Source organism: Halictus rubicundus, chromosome 4 (genome assembly GCF_050948215.1).
Source record: "Halictus rubicundus isolate RS-2024b chromosome 4, iyHalRubi1_principal, whole genome shotgun sequence".
NCBI lineage: Eukaryota > Metazoa > Arthropoda > Insecta > Hymenoptera > Halictidae > Halictus > Halictus rubicundus.
In genome coordinates, this window is record NC_135152.1 from 18,775,855 (window position 1) to 18,799,686 (window position 23,832).

The following is a 23,832-nucleotide window of genomic DNA, read 5'->3' on the forward strand; positions in this document are numbered from 1 at the left end:
TCTTCCTATAAGAAGGGAAAGATATTGTCTTAGCAAAGTCATAAATTCCAGGAACATTGTGTTATTTGCTATAATTTTTATTGGCGACGTACACGACATTTATTTAATTTCCAATTTTTCTGGTTTAATGAGTCCGATTGAATGATGTGTCACAAAACGCACGATCTCGAGGGCTAAAATCATTAAAAATTTGTTATAATCGAAAAAAATGCCCTGTTCAAATACCTCAGCGTACGTATATTGATGCTGGTAATAATAGCAATTCTAATTAATACAAAAGCGGCTGACGCATCTTGAAGTGTAAAATACGCGACTTACCTCCACTTATTCTTCAATTTCGAGGAACAAATGTGCTTTCGAAAACAGCAAAATTTATTTTCACTGAAATTAACATTATTTCTAAAAACGCAGCGTTTATCAGGAGAATAATTAAATCAGAAATTACAAGCAAATCCATCTTTTTATTCTGACTGAGCAACGACAGTGTTACAACGTAACTAATGCCACAATATTGGTATGATCAACAAGAGACACAAGCGGTTACCTTGTAGTCTAGAAAAAATACTTCTAATTGTGATCGTCGCATAGTTACTCTCAGTTACGGTTGTTTTAAAGTAGTTTCTTTTGTTGTTCTCATTGCTCTCATTTTATTTGGTTGTCCGATCCGAGGTCTCGGTATTTGTCGACGCTGTTTCAGGCATTTTTACATTTTCCGTCGGTTGTTTTGTCTCCGTGTTTCCGACCGGATTTGTTTTCAGCTTTTCCTCTCCTTGTTTTCGTTCTTCCTTCCCCTTCTTTCCCGACTCTCCTTTCTTCTCTTCTTCTCCGTCCAGATATTCGTCCCATTTTGCAATTCGGGCTTCGATTTCTGCGTCAGTCTCCAAGACTCTGAAGAAGAGTAAAATAGTATAAAAAGATTAGTCACTTTTTTCGGATTTTACGTGATAACGAGGAGTAATTTCTAAATTCTATCGGAATATTAGAATGATTCTTCCAAAAGGGTTTAATATAATGAGAACTTTGAGAATCTTATTCGTGAGAATAAAAGATAGAAGTGTGTTTACACATCTAAAATGTACTAGAAATTAGTAATTTTAAAAATGAAGACACAGTTGATACGAAAGCAATTAAATTGTACGATAATTTACATTAATTTGTTTAAAAACAATATTTTTAGCAATTTAATAAGCTGACATTACCAAAATATTATTAATTAAAGATAAACACTGTATAAAATGTGAAAAGTAATTTTAAATAAAATAAATAAATAAATAATTTCAAATATATGCACACAACAAAATGAAGTTGATAATGCAGGATTCCACTGTTTTTTGACAAAGAAAAAATGAATTGTTTCACGGTTGTTAAAACAGGATTTTTGATAAATAGTGTCGATATAGAAGGAAAATAATTTATCGACGACCGGTTGAGCATCGGCTAAGTATGAATATGAGCCGGTAAGGAGAGAAGGCAGTCGATAACTTACTTGTATTTCGTTTTCCCATCCCAGATTTCAGCTGATATTTTTCTCTGACTAAACCAACGGCCGTTCAACAATTGCACGCAAGCCTGAGCTTCCGCTGGTTCTCGGAATGTCACTTGTGCAACTCCTTCCGGATGTCTCTGCAAGCAGGAAATATTCGAGTTTGAATTTTAAAAAACAGTCGGTACGACGGATTTCTTCTTTCTACAACATTTTCATTCACAAATGTTGTAAAAAAAAATTATTCATACCATTTCTTCCTTATGCTATGCAATTTCCTACATATGAATGCTCCAGAAGTGAAAAAGAAACATTTTAATATTTTTTTAATAGAAATAATTGTAGGAAAAATTCATTCATTCATTGACATAAAGAAATTTCTGGTTCACAAGATTTTTACTCTGATTTTGTGATAGCATAAAAAAATGTTCGGAGTGTTAATAGTTAAAAACAAAAGAAAATATAAAAATCTTTTTAGAAATGTATACTATTCTGTTAGTTTTCAAGGAATGCTTATTGAAATTCCAAATATAATTTTTCATAGGATCAACCTGTTAGCGGTAGGATAATACTGAAGATTTATTTCATGTTTTTATTTTTCAATTTTTAGTCTTTTCAGTCTCTTTTCAGAATTTCATTTGCAACAATTGTTCATTTAGTTAAGTTTACGTCCACCTCCCTCGCTCTATTCTAACAACGGGACCAATAAGGTGCATAATTAAACAATAGCTCTGCAATCACGCGAGGATAGATGCCTTTTCACTTTCATTATGCGCGCTTTGTTGTGCGGCGCAGCCGGTCCTCCTTCCTTTTTACGACTTAAAGCTGTTTATGTCGTTTACAGTTCTCCATAACACTTTTCACGTCTCGGCTTAAACCACAATTTACGAGACTTCGGTTCCAACATTCATTTTACTGCCTGATTCCCACCGACACAATATTGTGTTCTTTTAATGCGTTGCCGTCTGCAAAACCAACCATTTTATTTTTGATTTTATGTTGAACGCATTGCGTCATATGGATAATAAGTATTACATGACTGATCTGGTTATAAAATCCGCAAGAGTATATTTTCACATGAAAAAATATACTGAAAATGGTATTGCGACAACTCTTACTATACTAAACTGCGGATCTTTATGCAAAATAAAAATTGCTCAGGTTAACTGTAAGAAGCAGAAGTAATATGAAAATGTATTTCCTCTTTTAATAATTTTTAGTGCAGAGACATAATGTCTGTGCACTATTTCTACTTAATAACGTTTCCCCATTCATTTCACAGTATTCTCATTATCCGCGAAATTGTATTTCATTATTGTTATTAGCGAAGAAAGCGGTCAACATTTATTTATTACTGAATTGCAACAGACTGGAGTGAAATAGAAATTAATTTTCCTTTATAATATATTTAATGGGTTGAAAATAATGTAACAGCATTTCAAAATTTTTCTACTGTTTTAAAATACACCTACCCATTCTTGTCATAAATGCATAAAATCCGCAGTCTACATAATAATAATACAACTGGAATTTAATAGTTCCACATTTTATTGTTCGGAATCATAATTCTTTACACAAAGCAGTCGTAAAATGGCAGAATATAGTGAATACAAAAAACTAAAAATTAAACTTAAAAATTCCAGAACGAACCAGAAATTTTCCCCGTTACGCGAATCAAATTTCGAATGCGAATTCGAATAAGCTGTGGTCCAGTAGAACCGATCAGTGTAAAGCAAATTTCCCGAATCAGAATGATGTCAGGACATGTGAAACTGTTGTACCGAGACCACCGACGAACTTTCAACGATTTTTTCCGAAAGTTCTGGCGCTTTTCATTGTGTTAGAGGATTCGGACCCTTTGACACGGATCCCGGGAAAACAGCCGGGAAAATGTGATCGCGGCGCTTACGGCAAATTGGCTGCCACGCGAATTTCCTTTCGCGCGCGGCATTGCTTTTGATCTCGATGCTGGCGTTTTTCGCGGCCGCTGTGCTGTTCTGGCATGGCAGCGAGTCTAGCGGCGAACAACCGGCCGCCCCGGTAGACGACGGTATTCACTTTGACATTGAATGGATTCACGGTTGAGAAGCGCCGACTGGGAGTGTCTCGTTGCGAATTTATGGGGTTAGGTCATCCCCTTTCGAAAGTTTATTTGCGTCGGCCCGAGGAGGACCTTCCAGCGAGTTCTTTGTGATCGCCGTTCTGGTGCAACTTGTTCCTGCTGGACCCCTATACCCTCGATCCTTCTACAATTTTCAGCCGAAGCGCATTCTTAAAATGAACTTCCGAGCTTCTTCTAAATTTCATTCAGGCAGCCTAAAGGCAGCCATGAAAATTTCTTCTTTGGTTGCGAAAATACAAAAGATATTTTGTTTGCTCCTGATACAGCTCTCCAACGTATAAATAATATTATATGCTGATTATTAAGTCCATTTTTAATGAAAAGAATTTCTAATACAGGATCAGGAATTAGATCTGTAGATTTTATTATTTTTCCTCCCCATATTGTAGGAATTTCTTCAATTATAGGTATACTAATTTCATTGTTTCAATTGTTTCGATAAAAAATATTTAACTTATATTTCAGTTAATGGGATGTACTCATTGTTACAAATGATTTTTATATTTAATGTTCATTTGAACGACACTTTTTTGAAGCTTTTACGAATTTACTTGATTATTAATTTTTCTTTTCATTTAGCATTCTTCAATGTCATAATAATGTTCGTCACTGTTCTACAATATTTGACCCCATAAGTTTGCAATTTGCTGTATACGGGCATGATACTTTTGAAAGCATGCGTAAAATATTAAAAAAATAAGAACCACAGTTTACGAGTGCGCTTTACGAGCAGACATAAACAATCGTATTAGAAAAATATATTGAAGAATTTAATAGACTGTTTGTATCCGTATATTCTGCGAGCAAAATTGAGAACATAGTACTATAGTAAAATAAAATGAAAATACTATGTAATGATGAAAAGCGGAGTCATTTATTATTCACAATTTAGGCGCGTGACATTCCCTCAAAGGGATTTTGCGGATTGATGTAAAAAGTTATAAATTCGTTAAACTCGTGAGTAAACTCTGTGAACCAATTAAGAAGTCCACTGCTTATTAAGGTGGCAGGTCCTATTAACGCTGCTTGAAGTATGAAGAGTCGTGATTAATATCTTTTAAGCAAATATTACCAAATGGAGATGTACTTATTATTTTACTAATTAGTATCTTAATTTTTAGTTTCTTGCAAGTGGAATGCATTGAGCCGATGTATGCAAAAAGAATTTGAAACAAAAAATGGAAAACCAATTAGTTCTCCTAAAAATAATACTATCAAAAACACTTTTATTTTCGTGAAACAATCATACTTTTAGTAAACACGTATTTCATCCTGTACTAATATTTCTATACATATAATTCTATAATTCATCGATGAAATAATTATCCTCCAATCATAAGTTAATAAATCGATGTGTGAGCACAAAGTTGGCTACTACTCCAACATAAACCACATTGTTATACCGGGCTTAATAACTTCCATGGTCGCGTATACATTGTATACATGTGTAAAACTTTCTACTAATTATATAGCCGTAGATCCATAACGTTGTTCCACCAAACAGCAGTGTACTACAATGTGTATAACTTCGAGACAAAATATTTGAAGTACTATAACATTTAGAATTAGAAATGCTGTAACAAGGATGCATACAGTTAACGAAATATTTTCACAATTTGATGCATAAGATAGAACACTACTGCGAATGAACGTGCGAATCCGCTTAACAAGGGGAACACGGTTTTCTACTTTGTAAGTGAAGAAGATTCTTCCGTAGACACGCGTGCTCTACATACGCGAATTCATATTCATGTAGCACTGGTGGTATGTCAAAACGCGTCAACGATGCAATAATAATCTATGCAAAACGGGGCACGCGGAACAGAGATAACGAGCGACCCTAATGCGCTCTGCTCGTTACGTTTAGCCGTCCGTATATTAGGGCTGGATGAATAAGGTTAAAACCTAAGAGGCCTCTCCGATTTTTGTCGTGCACAAAGTCTTGCAAGTATTAAAATTTATTACTGTGCAAAAAGGTTATAGAATGTACGTGGGTGTCCTAAGCTATTCTCTCCGGAACCATTGCACGCGTCGACTTGAAATGTTTATTTATCAAATGGATTAAACTAGCGTTTAGAATGTTTTATGTTAGCAGCAAGGTTTTAGAGTGGATCGTCTTAAAGTTTTTATTTATCAAACGGATTAATGGAAATTATAATGAAACCAACTTTTATTCGAAGAAAACTTTTGAAATGTTTGTTAAGGCCGAAGTTCATCTTACTGAGTGATCAAAATTTCAATCGTCTGCCTTAAAACATTTATTTATTTTTCTTACCATATTTTATGGAATACCATGATTTTACCGAAACAGGTAAAATGTACCAAAATTTTAGAAAATTGTCGCATCATTTTGTACATAAATAGAGACAATTTTCATTTTGCATAAAAGCCCGTAGTCTAATTAGGTATAAGAATTTTTAATCAACATTTTGAATTTTTATTCTTTTTCTGTGAAGTATTGATGGTTACAATTTTTAAATACGCAGTTTAGCAATACTTTAGATAACATTGTCGCATGCTGAATAAACATATTTTGCGTGTTGCGACTACAATAATTTGAATATTCACTGTATGCAGTTGTTAAACGAAATCAACGACCTCGAGCACGGTCACTGAACTATAATGAAAAATAGTGCAGCAACAAGTCTAGGGTAAGGGAACCAATTACTGTGCCTATATTAACTATACTTTTTTTTAAAGCATAATGAATATTAAAAATATATATATGTATAACATATATATTAGCTGAATTTAATGAAAAATATTTTACAGCTCTTTTTTAATATGCATTATGCTTTAAGAATAAGGATAAGTAATATAGACACAGTAATTGGTACCCTCACAGTAATTGGGTGCCCCACTCTATTTGCCTGAACGCAAAAATGCAATCGTGAAACTTCTAAAGCCTATACACTTCTTATCATTACCGGATTGATTACAGCTCATGCTGTGGCTTTGATGCAAATTTGCGATCGTTGTGCATTACTTGTTGCACTAGGTTACACGCGGATATTTATAGCACAAAATGAAACATGCTAATGGTAGGGAATATAAATACACAGTACAGAACGGTTTTAATTCTTACTGCATCGCTTCTGCGAATGCAAGGCTTCAGGTTCAATCCGCCGTGAACTAATCTGAGAATTAATGTGAATTATTTGAAACACGCCGACGTCGCGTCGCGTCATTGCTATAGCGATGCACTCTTTTGCGCGACGACGTTATGATGCCAGCGTATTAAAGCTTCCAGAGTCTTTTAATTTTTGAAATATTTCCCTGAAACATAAGCGCGAAGGAAGTTTCTTTATAAGCAAGGAGCATATCTAATTGCTCGCCGAGTGAAAACTACATTTTCCCATGAATTACTCACAAAGAGTTCTTGTCATTTCGTTGTATTTATATTTTCTGCCGTTCAGAGTGGAAGAATTATGCAAACTTTTAAACTTTCATGTCATTCATTCAATAAAATTATGAAGTATACGATATTATATTTTTCAAACAAAATAGCACACAATAACTTGGCTGTGTCGTTTATTTTGTGAGAGGGATTTTAATAAACGTTCCAGAAAAACCTGCTTTCATCAAATTTTTAATTTTAATGAGAACACTTTTGAGGGAGTTCCTAATGGTAAAAATTGTTTTTAGAAAAATCCTATAGGAACAGATATTAGATCTATCTTTCACATAAGTTTCATTCAGCACAAATGCTCTGTTGTAAATACGATAATTACTGAAAAGGCAACGTCGAATGTATGAAGCAAGAAATCGGTAGCATGAGCTACAATCAATCCGGAAGTGATAAGAAATACATACAGGCTTAAGTAGTCTAGCGACTGCAACACTGAGTTTATGCGAATGGATATCATTGAATGGGCATCATTGATTCACTACGTTACTTATAGTTAGCTTTATTATTTATGAATAGCCTTGTGTTGGATATGGTTAACACGACTTTAGCTGTTCTATTACAAATAAAAATATATAAGCATGCAATTTAGATGCAGGTGAAAACAAAAATAATAATACAAGCATAGACCTTAAATACTATATAAAACTAAACCATTCTATTCAATTTTGCTACAGAAAGAACTGTATAATTTGCCCATAAAATAATAATAAAAATTGCATTCAATTCTCGAGTTGCTAAGAATAGGTTTGTATACATATCCCCGAATGTTTGTCTAAATTAGGTATTCTTGTAACAAACCTAACATATTTTTAAACTGTTCAACGTCAGGTGCAATTATTTGTTTCTTTAAAATCGTATGTCAAAGTTTGAAGCTTTGTGTTAAATAAATATGTCTCTTCTAATTTACTCTGTATATGTCCCAAATGCCTAGCCGATAAAAGTCTCAGAACTATTCCCTCTGCCGCGGGGTATACCTCGTGAGGGGCCATAAACCGAGGCCTCTAGTGTGGATCAAAGAATAGTATTTTCCTAGACGATATTTGTCCATGGCTAGACCTGTGTTTTGGACATATATCGAGTAAACATTGCATTTTGCTTATTCGATAGGATGCTTATGATTCTCATTGCAAGAGAAAAGACATAAAAGGCACGCATAATTTTATACATTTTAAAGAAACTTTAAATGTCCGGTGCTTGGAAAGCTTCCTCTACATTCAGCATTGTCACTGTTACCTGTAGAGAAGCTTCGGTACGTGTCGGGCGGACGTACTTTTTGTGTGTTTCTTTCCGAGAGAACCGACGAAAAAAAGGTTAACTTTGTTCTGTACTCACGTCGTAAACAATAACTTTTCGGACATCCCCACATTTCAGGCATTCGGACCTGATATCCTGTTGATATTCCAAAAGCAACGCGACCTCTTTGTCGAAATCCGCCGGCGAGAAAAGATTCTTAATAATTACCACTCTTTCATGTTTGAGTGGTTCGCCCAGCGGACGTTCTGGTCTCCAATCGAACAGTCTGTAACAAAAATATAACGATTTCATAAATAATTTGTGGAATGAACGATAGAAGCAAGGTGCAACCAATAATGTATGTGATTATGTAATATCCAAGACCAAGATGGGTCCAATGATCTTCACGTAATGTTGAGCAAAATAAATGGCGCTCAAATGAGGTGGCACAGTAAATTAGGTGAGTGTGTAATGCTTTTATCTTATGACGGTAATGAAACATGTTGATCATTGGAACAAGTGTTCACGCAGTGCACACGCAATAAATCTAATTATACGTAGTCTTCATTTGCAAACATGAATGTTATTGAAATGACTTCAATTACAATGCTATGACGATAGACATATATAGTATGCAACTTAAAATAACACTGATGATCTATGATTACAAATGGGGGTGACGTAAAACGCGAACCGTGTTTGCAAGACGGTTCTCGTTATCATTTTATTATCTCCATTTTGGATAATGATGTTACCTGTGATTTGTTCATTCTGACTCATTCTGTATTTAGAAATTCCGCGCGTCATTTCGTTAATTGTACAATCATCTCCAAATTCAGGAGGATTTATCGTTCGATGATTTATCATTTGTTACTTATTGTTTGTTTACTCGCTTCTTCCCCAACCTATTTAGAATACCTTCACCCAGTAGTTCGTTAAAATTCTTAGTATTAACGAGGTTATGCACGATAATAAAATGCAATCGATTTGTTCCCGATAGTATGTGCTGATAAAACAACTATGTAATTTCCTAGTAAATATCATTTATTTTATGGCTGGTAGAGCGGCGTTCCAGTTAACAATACTACATACAAATACATGTTTTACATTGAAATAATCAATTCTTAAATAGAAGTCTAGCTACACTGAATTTTTATTATTTTTACAAAGTATTTTATGAAATATTACATTGCAAATATACGCTCAACAATTTTTAGGAAACATTCTTAGAAAACAGTTTCCCATCACCCACTTTGAAAACAATAATATCGACCGATTAACAATAATAAACTTTTACAATTATTGTCTTTGAAATCCTTGAACATCTTTCCATTTACGAAATTACGATTATGCTGCTAGGCTTATTTTTTATATTCTTGTAGAGCAACAACAAATATGTTAATTAAAACCCCGTTTTCATTTTTAATCTCGTATTCCTAGAAAACACTAGCACGAACATAAACTTGCTAAAAAATTAAAGTTTACTTCAGCGACATCTATTTCAAAGCATTCGAATCTATTGGCGACATCTATTTCAAAGCATGATGTCCAAAAATATTCTATTAAAATCTAGCCATTAAATAATAAATTGTAAATTACAGTGTTTGAATCATTTCGTCAAGTTTTCTACATAAAATAAACGCCCGCAACTAAATCCTCCCAAAATCACTAAAATTCGAACGTGTTCAAAATTTCCAAGAGATTGGATTCTCCAAATACCGTCACACGCGTGGATTAATATTCAAGCAAGCGGAGCCCTAAACACGGAAATTCCATGATCCAGTAAACCCGGTAAAATATTAAGTGCCTACGTCCAACACTTGTCTTTACTGTAACGATCGCGCCGCCAATAAATCCAAACAGAATGGATCGCGCGCGGGCATAAAGCGTTGAAGGATCAATGTCTTTCCGAGCTTGTATCGCGAGCATAGATCTTGCTTTATCCCGTCGTAAGTGCGCGGGGCTCGGTTTGCCTGGCCGATTAAATGAAGCGTAAAATTTCGCGGCATCGTGTGTGGTAGACTCCCAACGAGTGCTGGCATTGTGGGAAGTCTTAACACATTTGTTCGACAACGCATTCCAGCCGGACCGTTTAACCTTTTTGCAGATCGGGAAAACAAAGCTTCGCCTCTGTCGCGAACAATACAGAAATGTTATCTCCAACACCGTATCTCCGTTCGTTCGAGCCTGCTTCCACCCGTATTTCCCATATCTGGGTGTTTCCATCGAACGCGAACAAACCATTTGTATTTCTTCCGTTATGTTTATTTATCTACCTGTCTAACCATCTAGCACTCGATACCGTCGCTAGAATTGGTCACGCTCCTACCATTTCAGCCGTCGACGTCGACTTATGCCCTATGAACGACGCCGACTATTCATCTGAAGATCTGTCGATATACACTGATTTCTCTATATATGTCGCCAAAGTCTGGATGATAAACGTCGCGGAATTATCCCCACTACGGTCGGGTATACCTCGTGAGGGACCGAGAAGCTCGAGAGACCTTCTCTTCAACGCCGAGGAGTGTAAGGTCGCGTGGATCAAGGAATAGTATACCTCCTGGCCGATATATGTCCCTGGCTAGACTCGTACTTTGGTCATATCTCGAGTAAACACTGTATACAAAAGTTGCATGGTATAGAGGGAGAAATATTGTGATGTAAACACTATTTTATGTGCTTGAAGGCGTCTCGGAGATTCCAAGGTCACAATCTCTTTAAACGGAAAGACTTTTGTATCGCGAATCGATAGAGTGTCAGAGGCTGCGTACAAATGTATTGACCTTCGTATGTCCTGGATCTAATAGTTAACGAAATAATTTGCCACGTGTAGCGACCATCATCGAGGAAATGGACATAAGCTCGAGCACCTAGTAGTACTATCCGAATTTCAGACGGATATGAATCACCTATGCTGAATAGAACGTCATTCTAATTTCCACATCTCAATCTCAGAGGTAATTGCCACCTCCTTCGGTTCAATAAATCAAAGGTCGTCGGGCATGAAAAATTATGATTCATTACCATTGCCAACGAGGATAACTAATCGGTGATTGCACTCTGGCAATCTGTTAAGCTAGACGAGCCACCTAACAGATAATATTAATTAAGACGCTGGGGCGTGTCATTGACGACGGTACTCCCGTACCAGGACCCGATTAATAATCAATGATTTCTACCGTAATTAACGGGGTGTGAAATCGACAACGATACCAATGGCTAAACAGCCGCGGCGCGTCGCTTCGATAAAGTTCGTGCACCGTTACCGTCACAGATTCGAAAGATAAATCGATAAAACGCCACCGCGCGAGGCTTATTGAGCATGTTCCTGTGGGCAGGTTATTAAATACGATAATTTTGTATCGTATAAGATTATACTGATAAATGGACAGCCACGGTACACCGTGCAACGTATGTACCACATACGCGTAATAAATCTCTGTCGCTGGAAGGACATTCTTCAGATAGATTTACGATGCGGCACTGACAAGTTGCCATATGTGGAAGCCATTTCCCTTTCTTTCTTTTCTCGCTATTTATCGAGTGAGACGTTTCGTTAATGACTAGAAAAATGCATACAGTGGATCCAGAAAGTATTTCAATACTAAATTTCCCATTCGTTCGGCGTGGATCAAAGAATAGTATCTCCTGGCCGATATATATCGCTGGCTAGACCTGTGTTTTCGACATACATCGTGTGAACACTGTAACGTGTTCTTGAAAAGAGCGTTTTAATTGGCCCAGAATTTTTTGTTTCCGTTTCCACTGAAACTAGATTTTCAATTTCACTCGAACGAAACACACAAGAGTTCGCGTGACGCTGCTGTTCCGAGTGTAGAACTTGCGATAAAAGGTTAGTTGAAACAAATACGGGACGTATGTACACTACTAACAAAAACATACCGTTCCTTACATATTTATCGTGGGAACAAACGTTTACAGTGTGATGGGAGAACGCGTGGAATGCGTTATCTGGTTAATTTGCGAGCGACACCGTGAAATCTCTGCTACTGATAATAATTCACGAAACCAGAACTGTGATTTTAACCTTTTCATTTCCTGAAAATCTAGAACATTGTAAATTATACTAGACAATATTAAAAAACTCCAGGGACTACGAATTTATTTATTTATTATACTAAAATGACACCGTGTCAGGAACGAAACTGCGGAAAAATAAATTTGATTTTCTGCTATATAATTTTAGTACGACATAATAGCATGCAGAGAAACATATATCAAAGATTTATTCGTGAAATCTTTAATAAGATCACTGACACGTCGTGTAAATTGGCCCCATGAAAATTCTTATCGTGGTTATTTTTCAAGCTCAATTCGTAATCAATTTATTCGAAAGATATAATCTCGAACATTTGAATTTCGCTTATGTCATCCCGAGTAATCGCTCGATCATGATTCAAGTCGCTCGAGGAAAGTACCGCGTGCATTGTATTACTCACGCGGTTCTGAGAACGTGGCACATTCAAGGCGAGCAAGTGATTCGTGTCCGAAAATAAGGACGTGCTCAGACCGTGATACGCCAGAAGAAAGTTGGCCGCCGAAAAATCTGTCTGTTACGTCGGCAGCGCAAAACACAATGCTAGTCGAAATTGCATGCGCGAAGCTGTGGAATCAGGAAATTCTTGCGCAAGCGACACGGGGAACAACGAGCCGCGTGCACACCGAGCAAAGTTGTAATCACAAAATCCAACAAATTTTTTTTTAGCTTGTCACAGTCGATTTGTAGAAAGTCCTCAATTACCTCCAGCTTTTCCGAAATTTCGACAACAAATAAGATGTCTTATTTACTTATTCACGCTTATCGTGATATACAAATGATTTTTATATGGAGCGATTCAGAAGACTCTCCCAAATACAACAGTATATATTTTTTTTATAAATTATAAATCGTGTTCAAATAATGTTTAAAGAGCACGTTTTTAGCGTACCAGAAATTTTTATATGAAATCGTGTCATTTAGGATAAAGAAAATTTTTATCGGTCCACTAGTAACGAAAATATTAGGTGTGTGCAAAAGTTTTAGATAATTTTTCAATTTTCTTTTATTTACACACGACATACGAGGTATGTTACCGATTGACAATGAAGACGGTTATTTGGACACATCGGTAGCAAATAATTGCATAAACTTGCGGAATATTACAACAATTATAATTATAAACTAATTACTACACTGCGAATCTGCATCGATTAGAAGAAATAGAAACTAAGTAGAATGTTATTTCTTCACTTGCTAATTTGAAGAGATGAGAAATGGTATGTCGACATTTGAAATTTTTAAAATTTTCCTACAATTTCAAATTTTATCTACTCAATTTTGTTATAAATGATACGCAGTCTAGCAATTACTCTTACTCTATAATAATACTTTTAGCCGATACTTTTGCGTATACCTAATAATTGAGGTGGCCTCGTTAGTAACCACGTTTGCAATTAACCAATATAGTCGCAGTATTCAAAAGTTATAGATCCAGTAGTTACGATTAATAAAAAAAAATTAACCTAGTACTGTACTTTTACTTTCATTCGCATATATTCGTTTGTACAATTAAAAACCAAAATGTGCGAATTGTTCCTATCGTGCCAAGAGTAGCTGAAAATCTGACCGAAATACGTTCCTGTTATTTCTATAAACAAATGTAAAACAGTCGCTTTCAGTGATCCGTAGACCGGGCGTTAAATGCGATTAATCCCTAATACGCCGGGTGAAACTGTAATTCCCTGACAAAACTGAATCCGGTGCAGTGCGCGACGATAGAGCCCGGCTGACAGAGGAATCAGGAAATTCTTGCGCGAGCGATAAAGGGACCCAGGAACCGTGCGCACGCGGTGAACAACGTGGGAACCCGACGGTGGAATCAACGGTGGACGGCGCACAGTGGGCAATTTGGACAAAATCGGATCTAAAATCAAGGAACTTTCGATAGGAATGCGGTAGAACGATGAAATTTTTTTTAAATGAAAGCTGCAACTTTGTAGAATATGGGAAAAATAGAGAGATCGTGGTACGAACGTTTTTTAACCTCGAGAAAATTCGTTAAACGCGCACAAATTCAAGAAAATTTTAGTTTTTCCCATACCACGCGCGGAAAAAATGTTTTTTTAACATGCTATACATCATTTCCCGTAGATTTTTTCACGCCGATTTCAAATCTGCTCTCAAAATTTGTCTACGACCTCAGGATTTTGCAAAAAATAGATTTTTGTGACAAAAACTAATGAAGCCTTTTTTTCGTCGAAATGATTGGATGGTAATAATCTCTCTATTTTTCCCATATTCTATTAGGACCTTGAATAAGTTCTCGCTGTTTCTTCAAAAATGGCAGTAGCAGTACCCCGTCCGTGGAATTTCGAATGGTAACACACATGCAAGGCAGTAGTGTATCTAACCTTAAATTTCAGTGTATGGTAGTTCACTTTAGTGTAAACAAAGTAATTTTTTCTTAGTTCTGAAAATGTCTACTTTTGTGCCAAATAAAGTGTATTTGCGGGGAATTTTATTGCACTGCTTTATTCAAAAGAAATCTGCAGCTGAAGCACATAGAATTCTTGTTGAGACTTATGGGGACAATGCTTTGTCGGATACGACATGCCGAGACTGGTTTCGACGCTTCAAAAATAATGATTTTGAACTTGAGGATAAAGAACGTTCTGGCGCACCGAAAAAATTTGAAGACGAAAAGTTGGAGGGATTACTCGATCAAGACCGATGTCAGACGCTAGCAGAACTTGGAAAAACATTACAAGTAGATGAGTCAACTGTTTCATAACGTTTAAAAGTTTTAGGAATGATCCAGAAGCAAGGACATTGGGTAAAAGCTTTTATTGTGTAAAAGAAACAGCGAGAACTTATTCAAGGTCCTAATACAAAGTTGCAGCTTTCGTTTAAAAAAGATTTCATCGCTGTACCTCACTCCTAACGAAAGTTCCTTGATGTTGAATCCGATTTTGTCCAAAGTGCGGCGCTGCGCGGCGCGGTGGTTGGAGGCGAGCGGATCGATCGACATATTCCCGGCGAACAGAGAAAATCATCGGGATAGGAAACGAGATAGTCAACCGATTCGTGAACGCGAAAAGACCGTTAGACCCGAAGACTTCCGGCAACGGACGGCCGGCGAAGGCCCGGGCTCGTTCGCAAATAACTGGTTTTCGCGGACCCGAGGCCATCGAACCCTTCCCCTCCGCGTTCCCGTCCTACGACAGACAACCGTGCGCGCCGATGAAGACGGCAAACAGCCGGGTAACTGATGATTACGGACACCGTGCACGGATAAGGGCCCTACGTTCCTACGGTGTACCTGCGGATGTCTCCAGGTGACGCGACTTATTTTGCTCTCTCGACATAGCGGCGCGGGCTCTCTCGCTGATATTCAGGAATGGTTGCGCTGATATAGGAGACAGCGACAACAACCTTGACGCAGCCCCGTGTTGATGTCGAGGAACTTTTTCGACGGTCCGCTGTACACACGCGATCCACACGCAGATAGACGACGATGTTTTCGCAACCGTCTAACACAACAGACCGCGAGTGCACGGGCATTCGGACGACTGGAATAACTGTGGGATGGCCTCCGAATAAAAATATTTGGGTTCGTTCCTGACTCTAGCGACGACCTAGAAACTCTAGAAACTGTACAGTACGGTGGGAGTTGCTGCTAGGTTGCTGCGTATGAAATGTCCGATCTTTGAGAGTGAAACAACCACAACTTTTTCTCTGAACAAACTTATTGATCAAAATAAGCACCTTCGTAATCAACGTAGAAATACTATCAACGAATTACAAGTCTCTTGTTTGCGTTCCGGTGGAAATTGAATTTTCTGTTCATTCCGATTGGTGTTTATTTACAAGATTGTCATCTCCATTTTGTAGTTTTCTTTACTACCAACGAATAGTAATTATTGCAATTTTTGTTAACGGCTTTTGAAAATTTATGCTAGTTTTCCATTGGACTTTTTGGAAAACAAATTGGACCAAGGCGATATATTTTTAGTAAACAATTCATTAATAATTCAGTCTCTCCAGCTTTTTGACATTTCACTGCTACATTTTGTTATTGATATTTAAACTGCCTGATTTCATTAATTTTCTCTACTCTTTAATTCGTGGAACTGATCGATTTGGTAAATGAGGGCATCATTGTGTCGACATGTTTGACGCATGTAAGCAAATTTAGGTTTCTTTTGCCTACACTAATTATATTCTAATATTTGCGATTTTTTAAGGGAGCAATTAACAGAAGTTAAAGCAACAAATATTGAAAACTGATCGAATCTTTTTCTTGTGCTTACATAATAATGAACGGTGTCTAGTGAATCATCACAATGATGAAATGGGCGAGGTTCGACAGCTCTGCTGTTCTAGTGCCTATCCCAGAAAGTTATACATATAAATATGCAGTGTGAGTCACCCGTGAGATTAGAATCTAAAATAGCTTGGTCGCTTTAATGATGCAACAGTATTTACATGGACAAAAAGTTTTAATTGAACAGAGTTACCAAGATCTGAAGACCATTGAAAGTTATTGTATATAAAATGACATATTACCATAAGTATTATACGCAGTCTGATGAAAGAAGCAAGCGTTTGTTTTGTATAAAAGACAACTATAATACTAATGTTCAATTAAGGACCACTTTCAAGCATACGTGATCGCAGAGCCGAAACTTTGTGCGGCATGTTATTAATTAGTCGCAACAATGGTTGTTGGATGCTTTAAAAAAATCAGTCTCAAAACTTCGTAGACGTACTGTGCTATGTCGGTCAGGTGTGAGCGGTAAAAATTGTTCCAGTGCTGCTTCCACGGAGAGCGTAATTAACACGCTACACCCATTTCTGGATTTACGTGGAATGTTTTGTGCCGTTCTTGTTTTATAATGAAAATAAAGTTTGAAGCACGAATGTTGACGGTCTATGTACACACACGCGCACATAGGTATGGCGAAGTTAATGTTTTAATTTCCAGTAACACAAATAAATCTCTTTCGTATTTAGTAAAAATTATATAATAAAAACATGCGGGCTTGCTTGCTTGCATATTTCAGTAATGCATACATAAAAATGGAAAATCTGGAAAAGTGATGGGAATATTGAAGTTACTTAATATTAGACTGCGGACCTTTTTACCATAAAACCTCACTGCGAAAAACAGAAATTAAATGAAAATGTATTTCCTCTATTAATAATTTTCATAAGCCGAAAAGGATGTAATGATGTTCTTAACAACTTTTAATTGTCTTTACAGTTTCATGTTTGACCTGTTTATTTTTGTCAGAAAATTGTAATAAAATTCGCAATCTATTTATTATTACACGTGTAAAATAATATCGTAACATATGAGTAATATATTAGTAAAAACCTAAATGCGAAATGGAAGGAAATGTCAATGGAATAGTTTCAACTGTCCCCTGCAAAAAGTATTTCCTATAATTTAACAGGTACTAAGAACACTTCTACTACCTATGTGGTGATAATTTATAAAAATGTTTTAGTTTTCGGTTCATTGCACTTCATCTCACATTTATTCTTAATCATTTCGTATTATTCTGTATACTACTTTCATTTCATATTTTACGATAATGTAATAGAATAAAATTGCCAACATAATAGTACTAAGCTCCTACAACCCAGTTTTCCTTCAACACGGTTGAAAAGCGATGGAAACCGCTGTTGTAATAAGGCGTTTTCGCCGAGGGAAGCACAAAGTTCAAGGAAAAACTTCAGAAAAATGCGCCGGTTTATAAAAATCTCTCTAGAAAACGTAAACAAGCAAAAATAAGAAACTTTTTGAAAAACCGGAGCATAGAAATAAAGACGTTGATAAAAATGTTCTACTAAGCACCAGCTCGGTGGTGACGAAAACGAAAAATGTTAACGTAAATTATTATCCGACATTTACCCAACGTTCACCATGACAAGTTTATACAATCATGAACATTTTTACATAGAAAAGCAAAGTATTATTTCGTATCATTTTGTACAACAAAGTATATCTTAATTTGACTATCTTTGACTAAACTGCGAGGTAGTGGATGCCACGTATCTGTGACACCGGTCGTGAACGAGTTCATATTTCTATTGTTTCAAATTGGAAATATTTAAACTTATCGTAAATACATAAAATCCACAATCCGTTTACAGGTCATTATACGAGGGATGTTCAACAATTTTTTAGAATGCAGTCACTATATGTAAACACAATACTATATTTATATTTAATTAAACTTGAAACTTATTTTCTCCAGCATTCGTGACAGTGATATGAAATATAAATAAACCAGTTCAGTTTGCCTTTTTATTCGCATTTTTCGAGAATATATCAAACCCCCTACGCACATTTCTTTCAGGACACATTCTGTCTGTCGCCCCAATCTCAGCAGTAATTAACGTATCGCGAGACATCACGCAAAACAACTTTCGGGAAGATTTATGGGTTCGCTTTCCCTCGAGTTAACAAGCATCTATAGTTGTTTCTGTTTCGAAGAAAACGGTTAATTACAGCTTCGTCTAAAAAGCGTTTAAAAACTATTTTCAGAACATTGATTTACTTTTACGAGCATTGATTGTTTGGCTCCAGGGGTTTTCGATTTGAGCTCGTTTTTTGATGACGATGATGACGACAATGATGACGCTCGTTACTCGAACTACGGTTACATGCACTGCACTTTTGCATAATGACTCGTATTAAGTTTCATATGAAACGAAGTGGAAAGGAATGGAGAATGTCGCAAAAATGTTTCGAGCAGAAAATTAAACGCTTAAATTACATGTTTAACGCTTATGATTACAGTCAGAAAATTGCTTCATGGAGAGAAATAAGCGATTTAATTAAATTTTTCACGATATCCTAAGAAACCAGACACAATTCAACATAGTGAAAAGATTAAGAGAATTTAGAAGCATTGACGTACCATCTTGAACGTATTAAATTTGTTAACCGAGGAAAGAATTTTCTACTCGGTTCCTGCATTTTGCAATCGATGTACTGATAACGTCTTCCTGAACATCGAAAAATGAATCATCCCGTATAAAGAGAATAGGGGTTGCACTCTTTCCGACCCTCAATAAACTCATCCCATTAATATCTCTAAAATATCAACCTGTTTCCACCATTTAACACTTTGAAGTTTCAAGTTGATATCTGCCAGGGTCTCGGAGAGGACAGCTTGTGACACTTCATCTGTCCCGTCCTGTTCTTTGCTAAACAACCTTCGAACGGCGATGAAGTTTGAACAAAGGCTAAACGAGCCGGGTAATTGCAAGAAATTAGCTCGAACGTACGGTATTAAATACAGTCAATTAACGCGCAAGCATCCATTCGAAAGACGCCAGTAAGTAAAGCAACCTGTGCCAAGCCGGTATCACATATGCGTCTGGCGAACGAAAGACGGGGGGGGGGACAGTCTTTTTGCTCGTCACCGGGAGGAAAGTGGACGAGTGCAAGAAAGTGCAGCCGGCTGATGCGCCAAGACGCGTTATACGCGCGAGCGGCGGCGTCCTGACGTGAGTAATCGAGTCCCGCAGCTGCTTTTACCGGAACCCGCCAACGCCAAGCAGTCTGGCCGAGTCGAACTTGGTCCAGAGGCATCCGGTCCGAGCACGTAAGCTTCCCGTCACAGCCACGGGGCGCTTTCAATTCGATTTTTCATTTCCAACGAGAAATTAAGGCAAACCCAGTTGAAGAATTTGTAACGTGCCTAATTCGTATAAACCAGGGGCATTTTGTTGGCTCGACGAATACCGAAAGCTTGGATATACAGGGCGTCCCGAAAATATTGCGCTTCCTTGAAAGGGGTGATTCCTTAAGTCATTTGAAGTAACTTTTTCCTTTGCGAAAATATTCTCCGTGGCTTGGTTGAGGATTTATTAACGAAAAACACGGACCAATCAGAGCGCGACTATAGCAGAGGGATCCCGGCTCGACGAATACCGAAAGCTTGGATATACAGGGCGTCCCGAAAATATTGCGCTTCCTTGAAAGGGGTGATTCCTTAAGTCATTTGAAGTAACTTTTTCCTTTGCGAAAATATTCTCCGTGGCTTGGTTGAGGATTTATTAACGAAAAACACGGACCAATCAGAGCGCGACTATAGCAGAGGGATCCCGGCTCGACGAATACCGAAAGCTTGGATATACAGGGCGTCCCGAAAATATTGCGCTTCCTTGAAAGGGGTGATTCCTTAAGTCATTTGAAGTAACTTTTTCCTTTGCGAAAATATTCTCCGTGGCTTGGTTGAGGATTTATTAACGAAAAACACGGACCAATCAGAGCGCGACTATAGCAGAGGGATCCTAGCTCGGCGACACCTCCCGCTGAGCGTGGCGTCAGCATTGGCTAAGTCAGAATCCGTCCGCTGTAGCCGCGCTATGATTGGTCCGTGTTTTTCGCCGATAACTCCTTAATAAAGCCGCGGAGAATATTTTCACAAAGGAAAAAGTTACTTCAAATTGCGTCAGGAATCACCCCTGTCAAGGAAATACATTTCTGGGACTCCCTGTATAGAGTCGGCGGCAAAATCAAGTGGACACCCTCGAAAAACTTTTTTAAAATTGCACCAAACGGCTCGAGTTTATTTGAGGTACATATTAGATGGATTAGTTTATTGGGTAATGTGTAAACAATTTTTTTTTAAATTGCCATTGCTCGGAATATCGATCAAAAGAAAAACAACATAATCGAAAAAATAAATCGATTCCGATAAATTGAATGGGATTCAGTTATAGTTGCGCTGAGTATTTAGCTGTGGAGAATCCGATTTACAAAAAAGTACGGGAAAAACAATCTCCACAAATTTAATACCCTTTGTCAGATTTGACGTGAAAGTGGTAAAAGAAATATATATATATATATTCCTGCATTTCTATGTTCACGGGAAACAATATAATCCGCGTTTTTGTGCAGAGCTTGAAAGAATATAGAAAAAATGGAGAACGAGTTTTAGTAGTAATCACAGTTTCATCACGAATACTGTAATAAAATAAAAATATTTCGTATTAATACAATTGTTCTTTACTGGTGTAGGTAAATGCTTTTTAATTGTTATCTTTCTGTAACATTTTTTGTTTGTTTAAATGGCACAGCGATTACAGTATCGATTGACGTGTAATACTCTTTCATATAAGCGGGAATTGGAACGACCACACTCGTTTCTAGTATTATATGAGTGTGGATACCAACACAGTAGCTAAGTTGAAAACTTTTTCTTTCCATAAGGATAAATAATGTAATTACAATGTACAATTAACAGTGAAATACATATCGGAAATGTACAAATGCAACGTTATCGAAGCAAATAAAATTGCCCGATTGAAAAAACCGATTCAAATTTCCGTTCCGCGGGTTGCAGATATTTGTAAAAAGATTTCGCATTCATCTGTCGGCCGAGGCTCGACCTCCATGGGGTTAAACGGCTCGACTGTTTCGTATCTGCACTCGACCTATTTCCCCTTCCCCTCCCCACCCGGCCGGCTACTGTTTCAATTTTCCGCGAGTACATCAGAGCTTTCACCTAATTATACACGGCGCGCATCAAACGGTACGCGCTCGCAAATAAGGCAAAGAAATGGTATCGCGAAAGATATATCTGCGGATGATCGTGTTTAATCGCGGTCGCGAGCGTAAGGTGTTTCGACAGAGCAAATCAACCACCCCGAAGAGCGCTTGATAATATTTGCTCAGAAAAGGGGTCCGCCTCAAAGAAGACCGATGCCGTACGGGTCAAACGCATCCGATGATGAACGGACAGAATCTTTGTAACCATGCCAATGTGTACTGTACACTGTACACTACCAACGGATCGGAGGGCAGTGTAAATCGAATGGGTGTGTGTGAATATCTTCAACACTTATTAGAAGACTGCGGACCTTTATGCAAAATAAAAATACGTTTCACCCCTTAATAGTCTTTTTACGTTACAAACAACATTAACAATATTCTTAGATTTTTTATATTTTTCTATTCTTAAATCTGACAGTCTTCCATTGTGTTTCTTGTCGTGTAAGTCGAAATCTACTTCTCTGAGCCATTTATAGCATTGTTCACATGTAAATGCAGATGCGGTATTGTGATCGTAAGGTTCAATCAATCTCTCCAATCAGCTGCCTCGGTTTTAATGAAATTGAAAGCCAACAGTATTTTGTTGCGTCTGGAATCACAATTATGAAAACATCTTCACCGAAATCTGAGGAACACGCACGCTTTGCAGAAAGCAAAAGATAGTAGTCGCAGAATACGAACGTGTCGCCCCCCACTTTATTCATGGCACTTTGGATGGCGCTCTTTTGGGCTCTTTTCTTTTCTTCGTTTCCACGGACAAGGTACCTTATCCATTTTTCACACCCTATGTCCACTCTACGCTCTCTCACTGTCCGTTCTATGTTCGTGCTCACGCCTCGTGTTAAAATGAACTTAGTTAAATAAACGCTGTGTGTGAAAATCCAAAAGGTTATTTTCCTAATTCCAACAGAACCCAACACGGGTCAGAGCTTTCTATGAGCGATCCGCAGAATTTTCTGTACAACCCGATACCTTTTTTCGTTTTTGTTGAGAAAAATCATGAGTGTCCGGGGCGCTAGGGGAACCCCCTCCACAGCAACTAGGGGATCCCCGATTTCCCGGGGATTGAGTGGTAACACATGATACGCATTCTCGGATGGCCGCACAGTGGGCAATTTGGACGAAATCGGATTCAAAATCAAGGAACTTTCGATAGGAATGAGGTAGAGCGATGAAATTTTTTTTAAATGAAAGCTGAAACTTAGTAGAATATGGGAAAAATAGAGAGATTGTGGTCCGAACGTTTTTTAACCTCGAGAAAATTCGTTAAACGCGCACAAATTCAAGAAAATGTTAGTTTTTTCAATACCACGCCCGGAAAACATTTTTTCTAACATGCTATACATCATTTCCCATAGATTTTTTCACGCTGATTTCAAATCTGGTCTCAAAATTTGTCTACGACCTCAGGATTTTGCAAAAAATAGATTTTTGTGACGAAAAACTAATGAAGTCATTTTTTCGTGAAAATGATTTTATAACACTCTAGTTTGAAGGTATATTGTATTTTCATATATAAAATTCAATAGAAGTAATAATAATGACGTATTTGAACGTTTTGAGTTACTTACGGAACATGAAGCGCTTCACATCTCGTCACCACTTGACGTATCGCTGTTATTGCTACTGGCACTTTCTGCAAACTGTCTGTGGTTGTAATGTAGTATAAATTAGATATCTATTGTCCATAATTATATTTTCATTTACAGAGGAAGTAAGGTAAGTATTTAATCTTTTTAACTTACTCATTTTCTTCGACGAAGTTTCTACATTCTGCTGCTATTTTCTTTCTTCGGTAAAACTTTAATCGATCTTTTAGTAATATGATAGAAATTTTCGGGTCGGTTAAGTGCATTGCGCGATTAAAAACATCTAAGATTCTATTTTTTCGACTATTTTGTCGTGAGTGAAGTATCATGTTTTTCTGTACAGTTTATGCCACGATTCATTTGCATCTTCTGAATAATAAGCTATTGGCAATAGAAACTGTTTTGCTATTTCGCAACCA

General features: G+C 37.2%; 1 protein-coding gene across 1 annotated transcript in view; it reads right to left on the reverse strand.

Moving 5' to 3' along the window:
* Window positions 1–441: 441 nt before the first annotated feature.
* Window positions 442–23,832, reverse strand: part of Barc (RRM1_TatSF1_like and RRM2_TatSF1_like domain-containing protein barc) — a 114,293-nt gene continuing 90,902 nt past the window's right edge. The window contains exons 5-7 of the mRNA XM_076787208.1: window positions 8,347–8,533; window positions 1,487–1,623; window positions 442–888 (exon numbers count right to left, since the gene is read on the reverse strand). Of these exons, the coding sequence (XP_076643323.1) occupies window positions 648–888; window positions 1,487–1,623; window positions 8,347–8,533 (565 nt within the window). The 3' untranslated portion in view covers window positions 442–647. The remainder of the gene's footprint in view (window positions 889–1,486; window positions 1,624–8,346; window positions 8,534–23,832) is intronic.